Consider the following 19,184-nt stretch of genomic DNA (forward strand, 5'->3'; position numbering starts at 1 on the left):
TGACGAAAGCCTTCGTGGCGCATCACCACATCCAACCCGACTTCCCAAAACACCTCATCACCAAAAACCGCAACCTCGGTCTGGCCCCAAGAAAGAGAAGAGAGAGTGACCCCAAAGGGGAAAAAAAAGGGGACCACAGCAATCTTCAACACACAAAGACTACTCACGGCTACCTAACCAAGTTCAATCTTAGCTCCAAAAGCCCCCTTCCACGAGCCGCGTCAACATTACTTGTAGACCACTAGACTAAGGTAGCTAGCAGGGAACCCGGCCCGCGGGAGACCGGAGCAGCACTACCCACTCGTAGCTTCCTTCGTACACTGCCACCACGGCACCTTGTGGCTTTGTCTACTTTGTCTAGAATATAAGTAATTACTACTACCTAGTCAGTATGGCAGAGCCTGGACTATGGGACTTAGAACCTGAATGTGGAAAATCGGACCAGGAACCCGTCCCTCTCGACTCAGTTCGGGGGTCTGGTGCGATTCTAATTACCATGAAGAAGATAGTCTTTTTTCCCATACGTCCATAGGCATTGTAGCCATGGTGTCACGGCCGAGGGCAACATCACCAGGCACGGCAACTCAATATTCAAAGTTACAATGTCGCAATGGAGACCCTCAGACTCGGAAAGTTGGGAACTGGCAAATTGGGCATGCGAGAGGAAAAAGGGGGTATCGTCCATTGCTACCTCGTCCCGTCACACGCAAATTCCTCCAAATATTCACACACACACACACACACAAACACTTCCTCATCCATCGCCGTGTGCAAGAATCGCAGCATCAACCACATGCCAAGCTACTTACTTTGACACGCAATACAGCACAGCACCAACACGACCAACAACAGCCAGCTCTTTCTCCCTTCTCTCTATCCATCTCCTGCAAATCAATTTGGGTACCAGTACGCAAAACAAGCACTTCTCTTCCCTTTCCGTTGCCAGCGCGCCTGTAGTCAAGCAAGTGCAATACTTGCACATGTCTACTAGACGCGCCAACAATTTCCAAACCCCCGTGCTGTATATTAAAACAAGAAACCTCGGTCCCGGCCAGGCGGGGGGTGCGAGGAGAAGCGGCCAACGAGCCTTGAGTTGCGGGGGCTGTGAGGCCGTTGACGAGCCTGCTAGCCAAACTAGACATTTCTTTTGCCATTTTTTGTGTGTCCTCAAATTGCTCGTCTTTCTTCTTTTGAAATCCGTGCTGGACAGTGTTTAGTTATTGTTGTTATTGTTGAGGTGCGGTGATTGCTGGAAATCCGTAATGGACTCAAGCATGGCCAGGTTCTTCTCCTGCATGTCGCGGTCCATGTTGTGGATCTGATTCGCGTTCACTCTAGCTCGTTGTAGCTGCAAATTCCACAGTTAGCATTTTGTTCCCGTCTCTGCAAACAAAGGGAGCATCAAGCAGGGCGTTCGCACCACAGCCAGTGCCTCGGAGGAATGGTCTTCTTCCTCACCTTCCGCGGGCTTGGCCGCTGAGCCGTCCGCCTCGTCCTCGTCGTCGCCAACGGCAAATCTGCTGGCCGCGAGTCCCTTAGGCTTGGCAGCCGATGCGTTGGCCTACGTCGTGTTAGTGATTTATTCGCCCGAGCCGCACCTAAGACAACAAAAATGTACCTTGGCCTCTGCAATCTCGGCATCCTTGACCTTGAGTTGCGCCTGGAACTCCTCGACGCCCTTCTCCTTGTCGGCCAATGACTTTCTCAGGCTCTCAACCTGCTCCTCCAGCGCTCTGCGCTTGGCCTGCTCCTCCTCCACAATCTTGGTCATTGTGTCGTTGAGCTCCTCGTAGTCGGCCTTGTATGTCTTGAGCTGCTTGTCGGCCTCAAACTGAGATGCTTCAAGCTCCTTCTGCGCGAGCAGCAGGTCCTCCTTGACGTCCTCGACCTCCTGCTTCGCAATGGTGAGGCTCTTTTGCACCACAGTGAGCTCCTGCTCAAGTCCCTTCTTGGTGTTGTTCAGTTGTTCACGGAGGTTGTCCGCCTCAGCGGTGTCAGGCGTTTTGTTCTTGACCGCATCGAGAGCCGCCTCAGCCTCAGCGCGCGCCATCTTCTCAGTCGAGATCATGGCACCGAGCTCGCCCAACTCCTCCTCGAGACTGGACTTCTCCGCCTCGGCCTTGGTGACAGAGTCTTTGGCAGCGGAGAGAGAGGCCTCGAGCTCGGCGGCGCGGGCCTGGGTCTTGTTCTTGTCAGCCTCTGCCTGGGCAACAGATGCCTTGGCAGCCTGGAGAGCAGATTCGAGCTTGGAGGCATCGGCCGAGATCTTCTCAATCTCCTTGGCAAGCGACTCATTTCTGGTCTCGTATTGGCTCGTCAGCTCTTCAACAACCTTGGAGTGAGCCTTGTTGATCTCTTCGAGCTCAGCGCGGGCTCCAGAGGAGCTCTGCTGCTTCAGTGCCTCTACCTGCTCTGCGTGGCTAGAGATAAGCTTCTCAACCTCGGCGGAGTGAGAGTCGTCGAGGTTTCTCTTGGCCTCGGCAAGAGCGGCCGCGCTTGACGTCTCGGTCTCGCGGATGCGGGTCAAAGCCTCATCAAGCTGAAGCTTGAGGGTGGAAAGCTCCTCGGTGTGTGCGCTGTCACCAGCCTGCTTTGCGGAAGCCAGCTCGGCCTTGTGGGCCTCGGCAAGCTTCGCCTTGGCCTCTTCAATTTCAGCCTGGTGCGACTGCTGCAGCTTGGCCTTGATCTCCTCGAGCTCAGTCTCGTGGGAGCTCGCCAGCTTCTCCTTGGCCTCGGCAAGCTCGGCCTCGTGGTCGGCGCGCAACTTTTCGGTGATGGACTCGAGCTCCTTCTTGTGGGCAGCAAGAAGCTCCTCCTTGCTACCAGAGCTCTCGGCCAGGGCCTTCTCCCGCTCGGCAGCAATCTCGGCGAGCAACTTCTCCTTGTCGCCAGCAGTCTCTGCGTTGAGAGCGTCGACGACCTCAGAGTGAGAGGCCTTGAGAGCCTCAAGCTCCTTGGCAAGGCTGGCCTCGCTGTCGGTCTTAAGGATTTCGAGCTGCTTCGCGTGGCTGTCCTTCAGGCTCTGGAGCTCGGCAAGCTGAGCGTCCTTGTCTGCAGAAGCTCCGCTCTTGGCGCCCTCTAGCTCCTCGGCGTGGCTGGCGCGGATGGCGTCGAGAGCCTTCTGGTGTTCGGCTTCCCGGGCTTCCAGGGCAGTAACAGCGGCGGCGAGATCAGCCTTGGCTGCCTCGAGAGCCTTCGTGCTTGTCTCGGTACCGTCGGCAAGGCTCTTGGAAAGGTCGCCGTGTTGGGTCTCGAGTTCGCCGTGCTTGGTGGTAAGCTCGGTGTGCCTCGACTCCAGCTCGCCGTGCTTGTTGGTGAGGTCGCTATGCAGCGACTCCAGATCGGTGTGCTTCGTCTTCAGGTCGCCGTGCTCGGTCTCGAGCTCGGTGTGCTTGACCTCGAGGTCCTGGAACTTGCGCTTGAAGAAGGCGTCTCCTTTGAGAGACTCAATCTCCTCCTCGTAATCCTGAGAAATCTGCTTGAGCTCGGCGTCGTGCTTCTTGACCTGCGCAGAGTGCTCCGCCTTGGCCTTCTCCAGGGCCTCATCCTTGGCGGTGATTTCCTCCTTGATGCTGTCAATCTGCTTCTGGAACTCGAGAGCCTCCTCCTTGGCCTTGGCGACGTCGGACTCGGCAGCCGCAAGCTTGCTCTCGAGATCAGCAACGCTGGCCTGGACCTCGGCCAGCTCAGCCGTCTTGGCGTCAAGGTCGACCTTGGCTTGCTCTGCTGTCTGCTCGGCAGCCTCGAGCTTGGTCTTGAGCTCGGCGATCTCTCCCTCAACGGCGGCGAGCTTGGTGTTGTGCGACTCGACCTCGGCAGTGACCTTGCTCTCGTGCGCCGACTCAAGCTCGGTCTGGGAGGCGGTGAGCTCGTCAATCTTCTTCTGGAGCTCGGCGATGGCGGTCTCGTGGCTGTCCTTCATCTTGGCCAGCGCTTCCTCGTTATCGGCCGAGGCGGATTGGCCCTGGCTGAGCGCCTCGGTGTGCTTGGCCTCGAGAGTGTCAATGGCAGACTTGTGCTGGTCCGATAGGGAGTTCTGCAGCTCCTCGAGCTTGGCGGCGTGCTCTTCCGAGGCCTTGGCCAGGGCGGACTCGCTCTCCTTGAGCTTCTCCTCGTGCTCCGCTTGGAGGGTTTCGAGGGACTGCTTCATCGAGGCGAGTTCAGCCTCGGCGGCTTCCTTGGCGGCAACAGCCTCAGTGTAGTCGCTCTGCTGTTTCTCGTAGTCAGCATCGGTGGCCATCAGATGTTCATTGGCCTCATCCACCTGGTTCTCGAGCTCCGTCTGCTTAGCCTTCAACTCGGAAACCTGGTCCTGGTGGGCCTTTTGGATGTTGTACACGGCGTTCCTCACCTGAACGGCATCTCTGTTCACCCCGTCGGTGTACTGGGTGAGCTTGTCCTGGGTCTGCTGAACCTGTGTCTTGAGCTCGTTCAGTTGCGACTCCTTGTCCGCGAGCTGGGTCTCCTTCTCGGTGAGCTGGGCCTTGAGAGATTCGACCTCCTTTCCTAGGGCCTCGGAGGCGCCGGACGAATCGGGGCGGATCGAGCGTCTAGGGGCGGCGGAGGAGGAGGTGGTCGAGGCGGAGGCGGTGGACAGGCGCTTCTTGGCCTCGGCGACGGGGCCGGTGGCGGCCGAGGAGCGTGAGCTGATCGAGGAGGGACGCGGGGCTACGGAGTTCGGGGTGCGCGATGTCGTCGAGGAAAGTCGCGGAGCAGTGGACGAGCTGCCAGTAGAGCTGGCGGGTTTCCTGGCGGCGGCCGTGGCGGAACCGAGGGTGGAAGTCCTCCTCTCCTTGCTCGGAGAGCCGGCACTGCTGCTGGGAACAGTGGAGGTGCGGCGAGCGGTCCTCTTGGATTCGTCCTCGGAGGCAGATACGCTGGGTCGCGAGCGGTGGGTGGCCGTAGACGAGGTACTTGCTGGCTTGCGGACGGTGCTGCTAGTAGTGCTAGAGCTGCTTCCAGGGGGACGGGTGGGAGGCTTGGCCAGGCCGCCGGCGACACGGGAGGTAGTTGAGGAGGTGGTGCTCGCGGGCTTTCCGGTGCTCGAGGTGGAGGTAGTCGGGCGGCGGGCGGCGGAGGTGGTTCCAGAGCTCGAAGCAGGCTTCTTCATAGAGGAGGCAGTCGAGACGGTGGACTTTGTGCTCGGCGAGGTGGTGGCGGGGGCAGCGGCGGCGGGCTTAGGGGCCTCGTCGTGCTGAACGACCTCGAAGCTACCGGTGTCGGACATTGCTGTAGACGATGATGGGACGTCCGGGAGGAAAGGGTGTCGTCGTTCGGGTAGTTCTGCTTGCGCGTATCCAGGTTAGCCAGGGCAGTTCATGGGGAAGTGATGGGGAAGGGATTCTCGGGTAGCTGCAGGAATTGGGAGAGACGAAGGAGGGAAGAAGGCGGAAGAGGAACAGTGTGATGGGAGCCACAGCATTCCAGCATTCCTGGGGGGGAGTAAGATGGTTGTGCAGAGCTGCATTGAGGTCTCAAAGACAATAACTGAGGCCAGCGAGGAACTCAAATGGTGCTTGGTTGTTGTGACTTACTTTGCGACACGTCGGACGTGGTGGTGTCTTGCTTGATCGTCTCCTTTTTTTTTTCTTCTTTCTTTTGCTTCTTGTCCTTCTCCTTGCTGCTTGACTTTCCTTGTTTGGGAAAGCTTAAACTCTCACCGCGGGGAAATCAACAGACGGATGGCAACAAGAGAATTGGAAGGAAGCCCGAAACAAAGAGTACAGATGACGCACGAAACGACACGGAAATGCCGTCGTGATATCTACAGGTTGGGAAGCTCTGAACAGTGGCAAAGGAGCTGAACAGAGTGAGAGAGAGTGAGAGGGGTGAAGGAGGAATTGGGAAGCTGGGAGATTGCCGGGCTAAGGTAAGGTCAGGTAAGGTCAGGTCAGGCAGAGGAAGGAATTGAGCCAGTACTTTTTGCTGAGGTAGAGAGAGAAAGGTGAGGTGTCTAATTAGGTAAGGCCATGGGTCCTTGACTCCTGGTAGAGGATTTACGCAGTACTCCGTAGAAGAAAAAAAACGAAAAAAGGGTTGCTTCGAGATTGGCGGATGGAGCAACATGGGGGAACATGGAGACGCTGGAGACGCTGGAGACGACGCTGCTAATGTCCAACATTCAGTCATGAGCTCCAGGTACCTAACGCCTCAGCCAGGACCCTTTTCCCACGTTGGACTCCCATCATCTCAAGCCAAGCATAGGTAGGATGTCGCACCTATCTACTCCGTACTTCTAGACTCTATGTAGAGACGATCCAATGTATGCATGCCCGGCACAGACAGGCGCTGCACTAAGGCAGAGGATGCAGCCCCCAGGTGTCTGAAGCACTGACACCCGACGAAAGCAGCAAGTATCCGTACAGCCAGAGCAGGCCACCTAAGGTAAGGTATGTCGGGATATTGGGCGAAAGACAGATGCAGCCACAGCCATTGAATGCCTGAACTTCTATTGCTATTTTATCGAGGGCCTCTCACAGCCTGTCTTGCCACACATCCTTCAGGCTCTCACACCCTCTCGCCCTTCTCTGTTTCTCAAGCTTCTCGTCTTCCAGGTCGGGAAGAGGAAACAAGTCTACCGGTACCTTACCCCTGACAGCCTAGCACCAGCGATAAGGTACCTCTCATCCTGACGGGAGCTCTCAGAGGTGAGCCAACCCGCAGACAGTGCTGACAGCGGGCGGCTCTCGCTTCGGGAGCTCGGGCAGTGGATCCCATTTTCGCAACCTGTCATTCGCTAACAGGATATTGGCGCGTCCAATTGGCTTCAACAAATTCTCCACCGTATGTACCTATGTACTCTGCCTTGTACCTCGTCTTTCGTGCACGCTGTCTCTCTCTCTCGACTCTCCACGTTCCAAACATTTCTGTTCCCCCCAAATCTCGGCCCCAGGAAGCGCCTGTTCCATCATCTTTATGCAACCTCTGGATAACTCGTTTCCGTTCGCTAAAGGCCCCAAACGGCGTCACAAGACTTCTCTCTCCCGCTCTCTGCCCTCGCGGGATCGGCGCAGGTATGGCATTGACTGAGTCGGACGGTCCACTGAGTCCAGTCCAGTCCTCGCTGGCTCCCAACTCTGGTCCGTCCTCTACTGTCCATTCATCCCAGCAAGTACCAGATGAGAGGGTCCAGAGGGCTCATGGAGGGCCAAAGTAAGGTAGTGATGCTGCATTATTCCTCTCTACAGTTGCAGAGGCACGAACACTGCGAATAAGGCTGCCCATCACCGGTCCCCAATACCGAGGCCATCATCAGCGAACCCCTGAACTAGCCTGACTAGCTATCAACCATCACACGCGCCGCAGACTCTGGCCCTCTCCTAGAAGAGGAACGCGTCTTGTGCTTGTACTTATGTTCGGTGTTCTCTTTGCGGCGCAGAGTACAATACCCTTACAAAAAGTTACGAGTCGCAAAGGGGCACGAGCGACAAGAAAACCCGCCAATTTATTATACGGAAATTTGACTCTCAGGTGAAGCTCCCCCCCCCCCCCCCCAAAGCCAACCCCCGGCTACTTTTTTGATTTCTTTGTATTTCCCTCTTCGTATACAGAGTACGTCTAGGTACAACGGCACAGAGTATCCAAGGTAGGGGGTTTGTCTTCGTCTGAAAAATAAAATAATAAAATCTGGCTTCACTCGTGACCAAAGTCTCCGTATAACCCTTTCGGTCTTACGGAAAAGATGGGACGGAAACTGAACGTACGGGGGGTTTTTTTTTTTTGGGGGGGGGGGTTGAAACTGAAGCCTCAGTTCTGTTCAATGAGTGTAATTCTACAACCTTCGACAACTCAAGATCCAAACGCATTCGACTGAGAAACCCAACCCCATGTCTCGCATCTCAATCCACAGACACTGCGTATCACCAGCCCAATGCCACATCAACACCACGGTACACAGTACTACCTAACCCCCCGCCAACATCGGCCAGCCCAACCCACACCCAATGGGCATGATGCGCTGTACAAACCATGTCACCGCAATCCACTCCTACTCCCGCCCGCGATGTGGCACCTCGCCGTTGGTGGCAGCCAGACGTTGCCGGCACGCCAGGCTTGTGGTTCGCCTTATACTGCATACATCAAGGGATTGTCGTCCAAAATGCCCAGCCACCAGTTCTTCAACAAGGCACGGACAAAGAGCCTCTGTACAGTAGAATCGCATAAAGGGCCATTCAGCCTGACGCGATGACCTGTCTACTGACAAAATCTCCGATGTTGCACATTTGACTTTGGGCGACTGTGATTGGAAGAGATCTATTGTCACTTTTACAAACACAGTCTCAAAAGGCACACTTAGATGTAATGCAAAATCCCACTATATTTACTCCCAAGTCTCGAAACTATTACTACAAAACCTAGGAAGAGCCATAATCATTCTAATAGTCGTCATCCGAATCAGTGTCCTCGTCCGGGACGAGAGCGCGGTATCTGCGGCTGGCGAGATCCTCCTCGATGCCGCCCTCGCTTTCAGGGTCAACGTATCCCTCGCCTCCAAACAAGCTGAGAGCAACGGGGAGGAAGATGAGAGCGTGAGTGCCTGCGAAAACGACCAGAGACAGCCACACTCGGAAGTAGTAGATCTCAAAGATCTTTGACCTCGTAAAGGCCAGCACGAACACTCCCAGAAGCTTGGTGACGGTGATACCGGAGAAGACAGAGGCTCCCACGTTGACCAGAGCTGTCCAGGCACGGGCGTCGCGGCCCCGGAAGCGGTTCTTGGCACGCTCCATGACGGTCCGCGACGGAAACATGAACGCCCTCGCAATATGGGCGCAGAACTCCACGCCAATGCCGACGCAGATGATGAGGTTGACGAGCGACACAGCGTTCAATGACACGCCAAAGACTGCCATCGCCCCGATAATGTCAACAACGGTCATGCAGACTGTGACAGTGACAACCAGAGCGGTCATGAGGGATCCCAGGAGGATCGATGCAATGACAAAGATGATTGCCACAGCCGAGCCGAGTAGAGCTCCCGTAAGCGAGACGATGCTGGCGTATTGGTCAAAGAAAATGTAGAAAAGACTATAGGGGAAGACCTCAACACCCGTTGACTTTGTAATGTCGGATGCGATTCTTCGGGCTGCCGACATGGCGTTGATAAAGTCGTCCTGGCTGCGGAGCGGGGTATGCATCGTTCTGAAGTGACTGGCAGGAATGGTGTCCTTCTCCGAGTCGACCACCACCGCGTTACCGTATGATGCTTGGCCTCCAAGCGGACAGTCGTCGTTGGTGGGCGCCTTGAGGAACTTCTCGAGGTAGTGAACAAACTCGCCATCCTGGGGCATACCCGAAAGGGTGATGTTCCAAGGTGGGTTGCGATCAGCGAAGCATGCCTTGCCGTTCTCAACACAGCACGAGTCGCCAAGGTCAGGGTTGAGCCACAGGAAGAAGTCATCGATCCAACTGGCAGCGGGCGACGAGATGAAAGAGACATCGGGTCTCTTCCGCTCGCCCTCTAGGATGTTGGAGAGGGAGAATTGGTCGCAGGTGGTGAATCTTGCGCAAATCTCGCGTTGGTTCTTACGCGCAGTTCCGTTGAACTCTCTGGTGACAAAATAGACAGGAGGACCAGTCTCCATGTATTTGTAGAGATCGTTGAAATAGGGAATGAGATAGGAGCCGTCGGGGATGGCAACGCGCTGGTCCAAGCCAAGCTGCACCTCGGGGATAAGTGCGATTCCAGCAGCAAAGATACCCAAGAAGATGGCAATAATAATGGCCTTGGTTTGCTTTGCAAGGATGGCCGGTGCGTATGTACGGCGGATGAATTGCTGCAGCCAGCTCTCTTCCGGGACTTCGTAGAATCGCGCGTTAGCGTTTCCATTTCCGCCACTCAGGTGGACCCGGGCTGCCTTGACCTGGAGGCAAGGGATGCAGTCTGCCCTATGGTCTTCCACGCGAATTTGGTTCATGGCCAAAACTGAAATAAAGAGCGTAATCTGAAGAATAGCGTTGATGAAGACAGCACCCGCGGCGTAGGCGGCAAAGTTGCGCACCGCGGGCATGCCCACAAAGGTTCCGAGTGCGAAAGCAACAGTCTCAGTCAGAGCTGAGAGAAGAATCGACGGCCCCATGCGTCCCAGGGCCTTGGCAATACGCTCCTCGACCATCTCATCGGGGTGGCTAACGTTGACGCGTTCAAACTCGTGGACGATGAGGAAGATGTTGTCTACGCCGACAGCAAGAACGATGAAGGGGATGACCTCGGCAATGATGAGCGTTGCCTTTAGTCCGAACCAGGAGAAAAGCCCGATAGAGGCGCTGATGGACATGAGAACGATCAGAATGCCTACCACGCCGAGTGAGAACTTGGACTGCACCAAAGCGACAGCTGGGTTCCTGATCATATCCCGGAACGACAGCGTAGTAGATCCGAGGGCAAGCGACGCGTAGAGGAACATGATAATATAGCTGATGATCACAATCTTGGCATCGGTGTTGGTAGACTTGTTCAACTCCTGCTCCAAGCTGATCTCAGTGGAGAAAGAAAGTCGAAGTCCTCGATCCGAAGCCTCTTGCTGAACCTCGAGAAGACGGTCACGGAGTGCGACTTCCCAGTCCATAGCACGCTCGACGGCCGGACTACCTTCAGCTGCGTTTTGGACGACCCAGGTGACAGTCATGGCATGAGCAGCAGCGGGATCATCCTCGTAACCGCCGAGAATCATGTTCGGCTCGAGAGGAAGGCCGAAATCAGGACGACATTCGACGGGGGACTTTGCGCACTGTCGCAATTGATCCTCCCAGCCATTCTTGCTAACAAGCGAGGGTTCGTCGCCAAAGTAAGTCGCCACAGACTGGACAACGCAAGAGGTGCCAGTGGGCTTCAAGCAGATATCGTTTAGACTGGCGCCAAATTTGGGGCCCTTCAGCTGCTTGACGCTCTTCTCAACACCCATCCACCAGATTAGCGTGTCATAGCTGAGAACAGGAGCAGGGCCGCTGGAGTGCTGATCGTTGACCAAGAAGACCTTCTCGGCGCGGTAAAATGGTCCAAACTGCTCGTCAAAAAATGCCTTTTCCTGAGCAGCAGGAGACGTGGGGCTAACCCAGAGGCGCGCAGGGTCTTTCTCAAGGTCAAACCTGACCCAACCGGCACTGAGAATGATGACGACAATGAGTGTCACACCAATGGTGATTCCCTGGTAGCGTGCCGCTGCGTGGCCGAGCTTGCTAAAGGCCGCGTCGCACCAGGTGTTGATCTTGTAATATCTCTGAGGCCTGTCAAACATGGCGCCATTCTGGACCAAATCGCCCTCATCCTCGTCGTCGCTGGGAGAAGCATCTTGCAGGAGTCGGAGGCGCTCGCTCTCTCTCTTGGCACGACGTCTCCACACAACGTGTCCCACAACGCCAGCGATGGCAGCGAACAGGAGGATGCTGTAGGTGAAGATAGCCGCAAACGACAGGCAGGGCAGAAGGCCGACATGGCATTCGCCAGGCTTCGAGACGGCTGGGAGCTCCGGGCAGACATCAGGGCAATCGACACAAGCGCAACGGTAGTTGGGGTCCTCGTCATTGCACTTCTTGGGCGTCATGTCGCGAGGGGCCATGCTCGGCTCACTGTACTCGGTGGGGAAGTTGATCTGGAAGGGCGATCCGATGACCTTTTCGTCTCCTAGGAACTTGAGCAGCTGGGAGTAGTTCTTTGCGCCACCTCCGATAAAGTCAATGGCCCTGGAGTTGGAGGGACCGAACTTGACCTCCTTGCAGCTGTCGAAGAAACCAGTGCCATATTCCTTTGAGATGAGCTGGTCCAGCTCCGTCACCATCGTCTTCTTGTTCTTCTCCTGGGTCTTTGTGACGTTCAGGAAGAGGGACTGGTCGGGAGAGCATGTGAAGGTGCAGAACAGGTTGAAGAAGTTGTCCTTGCAAGCCGGGCAGGAAGAGACAATCTGATTCGGGGTACCGAGCTCGGAGGCGAGCGATTCGACCTGTTGAGCAGCACGCATCAGTAAGGTGGACAGCAGCCTAGCTTTGATGGCAATAACTTACCTGGTCAGCATCGCAGCAAACCGGACCGGCGTTCCATTTGGCACCGCAAAGGTCGACAATCTGCTTTCGCAGGTCTTCATCGGGGTCCGTAGCCAGACCATTGTCGGGGCAGGGCAGCTGCTTGCCAAAGAAGCTCTTCTTGCCACAATGGCCGCGCATTGCGCATCGTCCAGCTTCATGCTTAGGTGTTAGTGGCTCTGCTGCAACGCTGCTCAGGGAGGCCAGTAGCAGGCCGCCGGCTCCGAGCAGCTTCAACAGCGTCATCGTGAGCGTCGTATATGCCGCTCAGCGGCTAGGGTCGGGTTACTGATGGAGAAGTGTGTTGAAGAAGGAGAATATTGAGAATACGCGACGATGACTAGAGATAGAGGAAAGAAACGCCCGTCGCGCAAAAGGATCCCAAAGCAAGGGACGGTGGATAGTTTGATGGCAGATGGTAAGTGTGAAGTGTGGAATGGGAGGGACGGATGGAGGTTGGGCGGTTGCAGTGACACACGATGCCGTCCGGGTGCGCCTGCCGCTGGGGTAGGTACCTAGGTAGCAAGCTTTCTGGGAGCTCCGGTAAGGTAGGTGCGGTGGGCTGCTGCTCGTGTGGCGCACTTGCCCTTGCACTTGCGACTCTTCCGCCCGCGTTTTACGGCGTGCCTGCGTCATCCACCTCAAGTTGCACCAGAAACAGCAGCGGCAGCGGGTGTCTCAGTGCTGGCACCCACTACGGTCTACTGCGGTACTGCCTGAGGTGCGCAACGCCGCACCACCCCCCCGGCTGCAGGTGCTTCCTGCCCGCAGAAGTGGGGCCATCGTTCGCTCTCGGCTGGGGCCTTGGGGGGAGCTTGGGGACCATTCCATTGGCGGGTTGCTCCCCAGCCACTCCGCTGTCACTGCCGCAGAATCAATGGCGTCACGATGACAGTCACGTGGCATCTCTTAGTCAGGTACCTGCCCAATGCGGAACATGGTCGACTACCCTCCCGGAGGCCCACGCGGGGAATCCCCGGACTCCAGGGCCTCTTCCGTACCCTCTAACCCGGGCACTTCAATTCAGTCCCGCTCAAGGCTCGGACCGGAGATTTCGGTTCTAAATTTGGATGTTTCTCTGAGCCGATAGAAACAATACATCACGGTCAGCATCGTGTGCTTATTAGACCACTCAGGGCACAAACAGGTGCCTTACTGCGTCACTCAGTGTGTCACAGCCGATCAACTAGCCCTGGCCTTCCAAACATTCACCTACCTTGTTTTAGATACGGAATATTCATGGCAGAGCATAGTTCATAATCACTAAGGCAACAGCAAATTGTTTGTTAACAATAATTAGACCACCACTGGCATGTCCCTGTGGTCGCCTGGACGCTTGATGTGTGAATCGTCGCTTGGATTCTGATGAACTTTATCCGTACTTAAAAAGAAGTTTTGAGAAGAAGAATTTTCCGAGAGACCACCATTCACACTGTCCCTGTCTAGGAAATTCCAACGGTACCTAGTATAAATCCATACCCTACGACCTGACCAGACTTACGGTTGGACCAGCTGTATGCTGGCCATGAGTGATGCGGATGGCCCCGGGAATTCATCCGCACAAGCTATTGCTGAGATCTTGAGTGGGTATGTTCTCGCGTGAAATGCCCTTTCAATGCAATGTTTGGATCTTTCGCCTCGGCGGAGTTCAATCGCCTCTTGTCGAGTCTTGTCCTACATTCACATGTTCCAAGTAGAACATGTGGTCTTTGGCACAAGTGAGATACAGAAAGGAAATACGATAAGCTTTGGGATATGCAGATCGCGCTTGATACAATGATGGTATGCATATTAAGACATAAGCAATACCATAAGCATACAAGAGAGCTATTCGCAAAAGTACACGTTTGGCGGGTCTTGCTAGCACCTAATTCAAAGCCATGGTTGATGGCATTGATGCTCCTGTAGGTACATAAGAGAAACCATCGTCTAGGGACAATTTCCCAAACGAGCGAACTACAAATCCTCAGAGTCTTTTGATGCTCACAGGTAGCTCCATCACTCATCCTCCCCCTTCCCCTCCCACCCCAAAATCTTCGGCCCAAAGTTATACCACCCGTACATCTCCACGCTCGCAATCACGCAAAACCCCGTAATCAACCAAAACCGTGCCCTGGGACTCGAAGTAATATGTCGGAGATTGAAAACCGGAATCTCAATCGGATCTCCTCCTCCGCTTCCAGATTTGTTGCCGTTGCTGGTCTTGCCTGATGTAGTGCCGCCGGCGGTCCGGAACGGCGTGGTGGAGAAGGCGATGCGCTGAAGCGGGCGGGGCCGAAGACCTGCGGGAAGGACTTGGGGCCTTGTGATGACACGCGCTGCTGCTGCGGACATGGCCCTTGGCTTCTAAATCTGATTGTTGTGCTTTCAAGTAATTGAAAAGCAAATATATGTAGTCTACTGGCAGAGAGCTATGCCTAGATGGTTTGTTGTGACTGATAATACCCACAGCATCTTCATCTGTTGCATTGCACTCGACGAGCTTATATTCTCCATCCGCCGTTAATTACGACCCGAGCGTCTGCCCTTTTTACGAAGGATGCGCTGGAGTCATCGTAAAACGATATGCCTAAGCGTGAAGGTGGCACACCCACCCCGACTGCACCCGGGAAAAGTGGAGACATTTCCGTCAGCTCGGAGGAACAATGTTATGTCGCAGGGACTTTGGTTTACCCCATTCGGCTTGTATTGGGCTCATCACTAAGGTCAAGTGCCCGAGGTAAGATATTCCGCAACTAAGATGTTCCATGTACATAGTACTAATCTAATGTTCTTCCATCGTCATGCTACGCCAACACCTGAGCAATGCCATGCCTGTAGTAAGCGCCGCAACAAAGTCCAAGCAAAACGCCCTCTTGAGCCCTCATGATCTATTAATCGTCAGCGGCTTAAAGGGCTTCCTCAGCCGGTCTATCGGTGCAAGGCCCCCTTCCTTCTTCAACGCCGCCGGCCTCTTGAATCCCCCAAAGCCATTCGTAGTCGTAGTTGTGTGTAAGCAGCTCGCCGGTCGTTCCCGGACCGGCGGTGGCTCACTTGTGTCTTGATTCTCCTTTTCGGGAGATATTGGTCGAGGCGGGGAGCTCGAAAAGTTTGTGTAGTGTTTCTTTGGCCCCGCGGTGCTTTCGAAAGCAGGTCTTATTGGTTTGGCGGGTAACCTTCCCTGCCCGAGTCGGTGACCACTGAGGCCTGGCTCGATGGCAGGCACAGGGCGCTGCGCTTGGTGCAAGTTTGGCAACTCTGGGAGCTCTTGAGCAACCGATCGTGGCTCGGGAGCAGATGGTCGATGTACTGATGGATAGGATGTGTCCGGTAAATCGGACTTGGTCCTCTTGACGAATCCCAGAAGACTTCGCTGATCAGCTGGCCGCTTCGTCGTCCCCTTTTTGGGCGCGGCCGACTTTTGTGGGCCAGAGTCGTTCCGCTGAGCGGATGCGGCCATTTCCCTTGCAGCTGCCAGCATCTCCCTGGCCGCGCTTGCAGTCGTGAAGCCCGGCAAAGTGAAGTTGGAAGCACTATCCATTGTTGTAGATGTGTGCCAAGTGGGTATCGGCTGGGAATCACCCTCTTCCGATGCTGAAGTTGCCTGTGCCCGAGGGCGTCTTTGCGCCCAGGGTATGTTTCTTCCACCCGCACCCCTCTCGCCAAAAGAGTCTTCTGGATCTTCGGGCCACAAGTTGTCCTCGGGCCGTTCCATAGGAGGTAGGTCCTTGTACACCTTGTCTTGGGTTGGCACTACGGACTCCCTCCGGAGTATGCGCCCCATCTCTTGTAGGATCCCAGGCTCGAAAGATGGTCCGGTTTTCCTGAAATACGGATGAATCTCTGATGGGATAAAAGGCGATGGCTCAGTACGCTCGCCACCGTTTCCTCCATTCTGCGAGCTGTACATTGGGCAACTGAGATAGAGGAGTGTCTGCGCCCGTGTCATGGCCACGTAGAGCAGCCGACGTTCTTCGTCGAGATCCTCGGACCTCGAGTGTGGGATGGATCCATTGTACACTGCTGGTACAAATACAATGGGCCATTCAAGGCCCTTGGCTGCGTGTATAGTTGATATGGTTACAGTCGGCTTGTTCTCCGCATCTCCCTTTTGTTGCGCATCCGACGCCAAGGATACGTTTGCCAAGAACCGGCCTAGGGCGTCGTTCTCTTGCACCTGCTGGACTTCATGGATCACTGGGAGGCGGTCCTCCTCTGCTGTGGCGCTCAAGTCTCGCATAAAGTCACCCGCCAGACTGATGAACTCCTGGACGTTGGCCCATCGCGTCTCGTGCTCTTCGGGATAATTCTCCTGAAGGTACTTTTGAAAGTTGAGCTGTGAAAGCAGATTCTGAATGAGATCGACCAAATGGTAGTACGGACTTCCGATAGGAGGCTCTTCGATCTTTCTTCTGATGCCAGAAATCAGTCTGAGAAGCTCTGCGCTAATCTTCTGCTCCATAGCCTTTTTGATGTTCGTCTTTGCTTGACGCTCTCCCCGGCAGTGTTTGTTGAGTACCACCCAGACACTGAGCTTGGAGCTCTCGGCTTCCTCAAGAAGGGACTTGATAGTTGTGTCTCCGACGCCGCGGCGAGGTATGTTGATGATGCGAGCCACTGCATCATTGTTGTCGGGCTGGTGAATGACGCGCAGGTAGTCAAGAATCACCTTGACCTCTGCGCGCTCGTAGAACTTGAAACCGCCAACCATTTTGTATGCAATGCCGGCTTTGCCCAGACAAGATTCGACGTGTCTGGAAAGCGCTGCCGACCGTAGGAGAATGGCCACATCATCGTTGGTCAGCATCTTGCCGGCCATCAGCAGGGCTCTTCTAATTTCCGACACAATCCATTCGGCCTCGACAGCCGCAGATTTGAGCCTTCGAAGAACTGGTCGTGTGCCTTTGTTGTGGATAGGCAAAAGGACTTTTTGGTAGCGCTTCTTGTCTTGTTGAATGACCTTCAGGGAGACATCCAAGATTGCTTGCGAGGAACGGTAGTTCTCCTCCAGTGAAATTTCGTCCGCCTTGGGATAGTCCTTTAGAAGACGGTACAAGTTCTTGATCTCGGCGGACCGCCAACCGTAGATGCTCTGATCGGGATCCCCCACGATGGTGATTCGTTCTCGTGCTTGAGCAAACAGCCTCATGAGTTCGTATTGAATGCCATTGGTGTCTTGGTACTCGTCGATAAGCACAGCCTGAACGTTGGCGACGCATGAAGGATGCTTTCGTAGTAGCTCCACACATTGCGTCAATAGGTCATCATAGTCCAGCAGGTTGGACCGCTCGAGGTGGCTCTGATACTCTCGGAAGCATGTCTCCAGGTCGCGATTCTCGGGCACTGGCTTGCCATTCCGCTTCAATGGCGCCTGACTGTCACCTCTAGCCTTCTTCTTGCTGATCCAGGATCTTGCAGCAGGGGGGTCGACTGATAGCTGCAATCGCTTGCAAATCCTTTGGATGATGGCCCTCGAGTCTCCATCGTCGGCAATGGCGAACTTTTCATGAAGCCCGATACGCTTGCCATAGGCAGCCAGATAACGGCGGGCAATACTGTGAAACGTGCCCAGAACAATCTTCTTTCCACGGTCATCCCCAAGGGCCTTGCAGATGCGCTCCTTCATCTCCCGTGCAGACTTGACCGTGAAAGTGGCGACAATCATGTCAGTAGGCGCGTATCCGACGTTGTCCACGAGCCAAACGACACGCGATGTCAAGGTGTGCGTCTTGCCACTTCCAGGGCCGGCCAGGATGGCGACAGTGGCATTCTTGGACGTTACGGCGCGACATTGCGCTGGGTTCAACGTAGCAAGGATGGATTCGGCCGGGCCTGGGGCCGAACTTGACGAGTTCATTGTTGGAAGGCGATCATTGGCGAGAAAGAGGCATCAAATGCAAAGATTGACATACAAGAAGTGGTTAAGAAGTGAATGCTCTGCTTGACTTCATCTTCTGACAGAGAGGGTCGCGTCCCATGGCTTAGTTGACGCGTCTAACGGTTACTTGACCGTGGCACCAGTACCCAAGTCAACATCGCGGTACCTGAGTACCTGGCACACGACATCAGGTGACCGCTCACGTGGAAGGAGCCCCACTCTGATTAGGATCCCTCGCTACGCACGTGCATCCGCAGATCCGCATAGTTTCGCGACCCACCTGCACGACGCTCGCACTGAAGCAGCTGAGGAACGCTCCCATACCGGACCGCTAAACTCTCGTCGATGGCTTCTTTCTTTGAGTCTCAGACGAATACATACCTTTTCATTGTGGCATTCAAAGTCACCCACTGAGATATGGACTACTCATCCTACCCAACCACTCGGTGACCCGACGATTCAGTTTGGCTTCTTCCGTTGCTTCGATGCTCCTCCAACGCTCAGGCAAAAGAAGCCCTATTGCGTCAATCATCCACAGGTTTCAATAGGCGGCGCAGTCACACTGCTCTCGGATTCGGATGCATTCGCCGACGGTTTGTCGGTTGAGCTCCGCGGGGTGAACACCACAGCCCCCTTTCTCTATTCCGAGACCATCATGCGAGGCGTTGATTCGACAAGCTGGCTTTTGTTTCCTCGATCAAGAGTCCCATCCCGCCGTTTCCATCACACACAGACGTGCCAGACCGGCTGGAAGGGTGTAAGGAACTATGGAACGCTCCATTGGGTAAAGCGAATAATCATCGCTCGGACAAAGTCTGTTTCCCTTATTGTTGCTTTGATGACTCGCGAAGGGTTGTTCGCTACCCGCCGAAAGCGAACGGACAATCACCCGTGCTCGCCCAAAGTTTTCCCATCCGTCGAGGATGAGAAACAGGAGCGACTTAACGGGCAGAAACAAAAGTCAACGTTCCATCGGTCGATATCGCTCGATGTACGGGAGGGAAAGGGCGTCGGTCCTATCACAGTGATGAAGTTACGATCATCACGCTTTAATGCTGCCCGCAATGTGAAGTCACACTTGGGCAGAGATCCCATTCGAGGACGCCTGTGATACGATGCCCCAGAGGGCAAGGCCAGTGCAATAACGTTGCGCCCTATTGCAGCTGCTTATGCGGTCAGAAAGAGATAGTGCTGGGCCAAACGCAGGGATGGCCTTCCCGCTGCCGGGACTTGGACCTGGAATCGGGGAACTGGATTCACTTCGCATGTGTGTACCTTGGACAGTCGAGACTTGAGAGATTTGAGAGAC

General features: G+C 55.1%; 4 protein-coding genes across 4 annotated transcripts; 1 reads left to right on the plus strand and 3 right to left on the minus strand.

Annotated features, from left to right (window-relative positions):
* Positions 1-237: 237 nt before the first annotated feature.
* On the plus strand, positions 238-1,352 carry BDP55DRAFT_434897 (uncharacterized protein). The gene has a single exon (XM_060567551.1). The coding sequence runs from the start codon at positions 603-605 to the stop codon at positions 1,215-1,217; it is 615 nt and encodes a 204-aa protein (XP_060432973.1). The 5' UTR covers positions 238-602; the 3' UTR covers positions 1,218-1,352.
* Positions 1,086-5,715, minus strand: BDP55DRAFT_434950 (uncharacterized protein). Its single transcript, XM_060567552.1, has 5 exons — positions 5,535-5,715; positions 4,265-5,283; positions 1,619-4,207; positions 1,421-1,561; positions 1,086-1,348 (listed from the first exon to the last, which is right to left on the minus strand). The coding sequence occupies exons 2-5, from the start codon at positions 5,225-5,227 to the stop codon at positions 1,214-1,216; spliced, it is 3,828 nt and encodes a 1,275-aa protein (XP_060432974.1). The 5' UTR covers positions 5,228-5,283; positions 5,535-5,715; the 3' UTR covers positions 1,086-1,213.
* Positions 5,716-8,307: 2,592 nt separating this feature from the next.
* Positions 8,308-12,519, minus strand: BDP55DRAFT_766128 (patched sphingolipid transporter). The gene is made up of 2 exons (XM_060580958.1): positions 12,001-12,519; positions 8,308-11,939 (listed from the first exon to the last, which is right to left on the minus strand). Exons 1-2 carry the CDS (start codon positions 12,262-12,264, stop codon positions 8,376-8,378), a joined length of 3,828 nt encoding a protein of 1,275 aa, XP_060432975.1. The 5' UTR covers positions 12,265-12,519; the 3' UTR covers positions 8,308-8,375.
* Positions 12,520-14,016: 1,497 nt separating this feature from the next.
* Positions 14,017-14,548, minus strand: BDP55DRAFT_605473 (uncharacterized protein; the record flags this gene model as incomplete). Its single annotated transcript, XM_060571101.1, has 1 exon — positions 14,017-14,548. Exon 1 carries the CDS (start codon positions 14,350-14,352, stop codon positions 14,017-14,019), a length of 336 nt encoding a protein of 111 aa, XP_060432976.1. The 5' UTR covers positions 14,353-14,548.
* Positions 14,549-19,184: the final 4,636 nt, after the last annotated feature.

This window comes from Colletotrichum godetiae (genome assembly GCF_030913485.1).
Source record: "Colletotrichum godetiae strain CBS 193.32 chromosome Unknown BDP55scaffold_9, whole genome shotgun sequence".
Lineage (NCBI taxonomy): Eukaryota > Fungi > Ascomycota > Sordariomycetes > Glomerellales > Glomerellaceae > Colletotrichum > Colletotrichum godetiae.

Coding starts and splice junctions, on each gene's coding strand:
- BDP55DRAFT_766128 (XM_060580958.1), bottom strand. CDS start 12,264: ATGACGCTGTTGAAGCTGCTCGGAGCCGGCGGCCTGCTACTGGCCTCC. Junction 11,940..12,000: donor TTTGCTGCGATGCTGACCAG/GTAAGTTATTGC, acceptor GCTGCTCAACAG/GTCGAATCGCTCGCCTCCGA.
- BDP55DRAFT_434897 (XM_060567551.1), top strand. CDS start 603: ATGTCGCAATGGAGACCCTCAGACTCGGAAAGTTGGGAACTGGCAAAT.
- BDP55DRAFT_434950 (XM_060567552.1), bottom strand. CDS start 5,227: ATGTCCGACACCGGTAGCTTCGAGGTCGTTCAGCACGACGAGGCCCCT. Junction 4,208..4,264: donor AGACGGAGCTCGAGAACCAG/GTGGATGAGGCC, acceptor GAGAAACAGCAG/AGCGACTACACTGAGGCTGT. Junction 1,349..1,420: donor CCTCCGAGGCACTGGCTGTG/GTGCGAACGCCC, acceptor TGGAATTTGCAG/CTACAACGAGCTAGAGTGAA.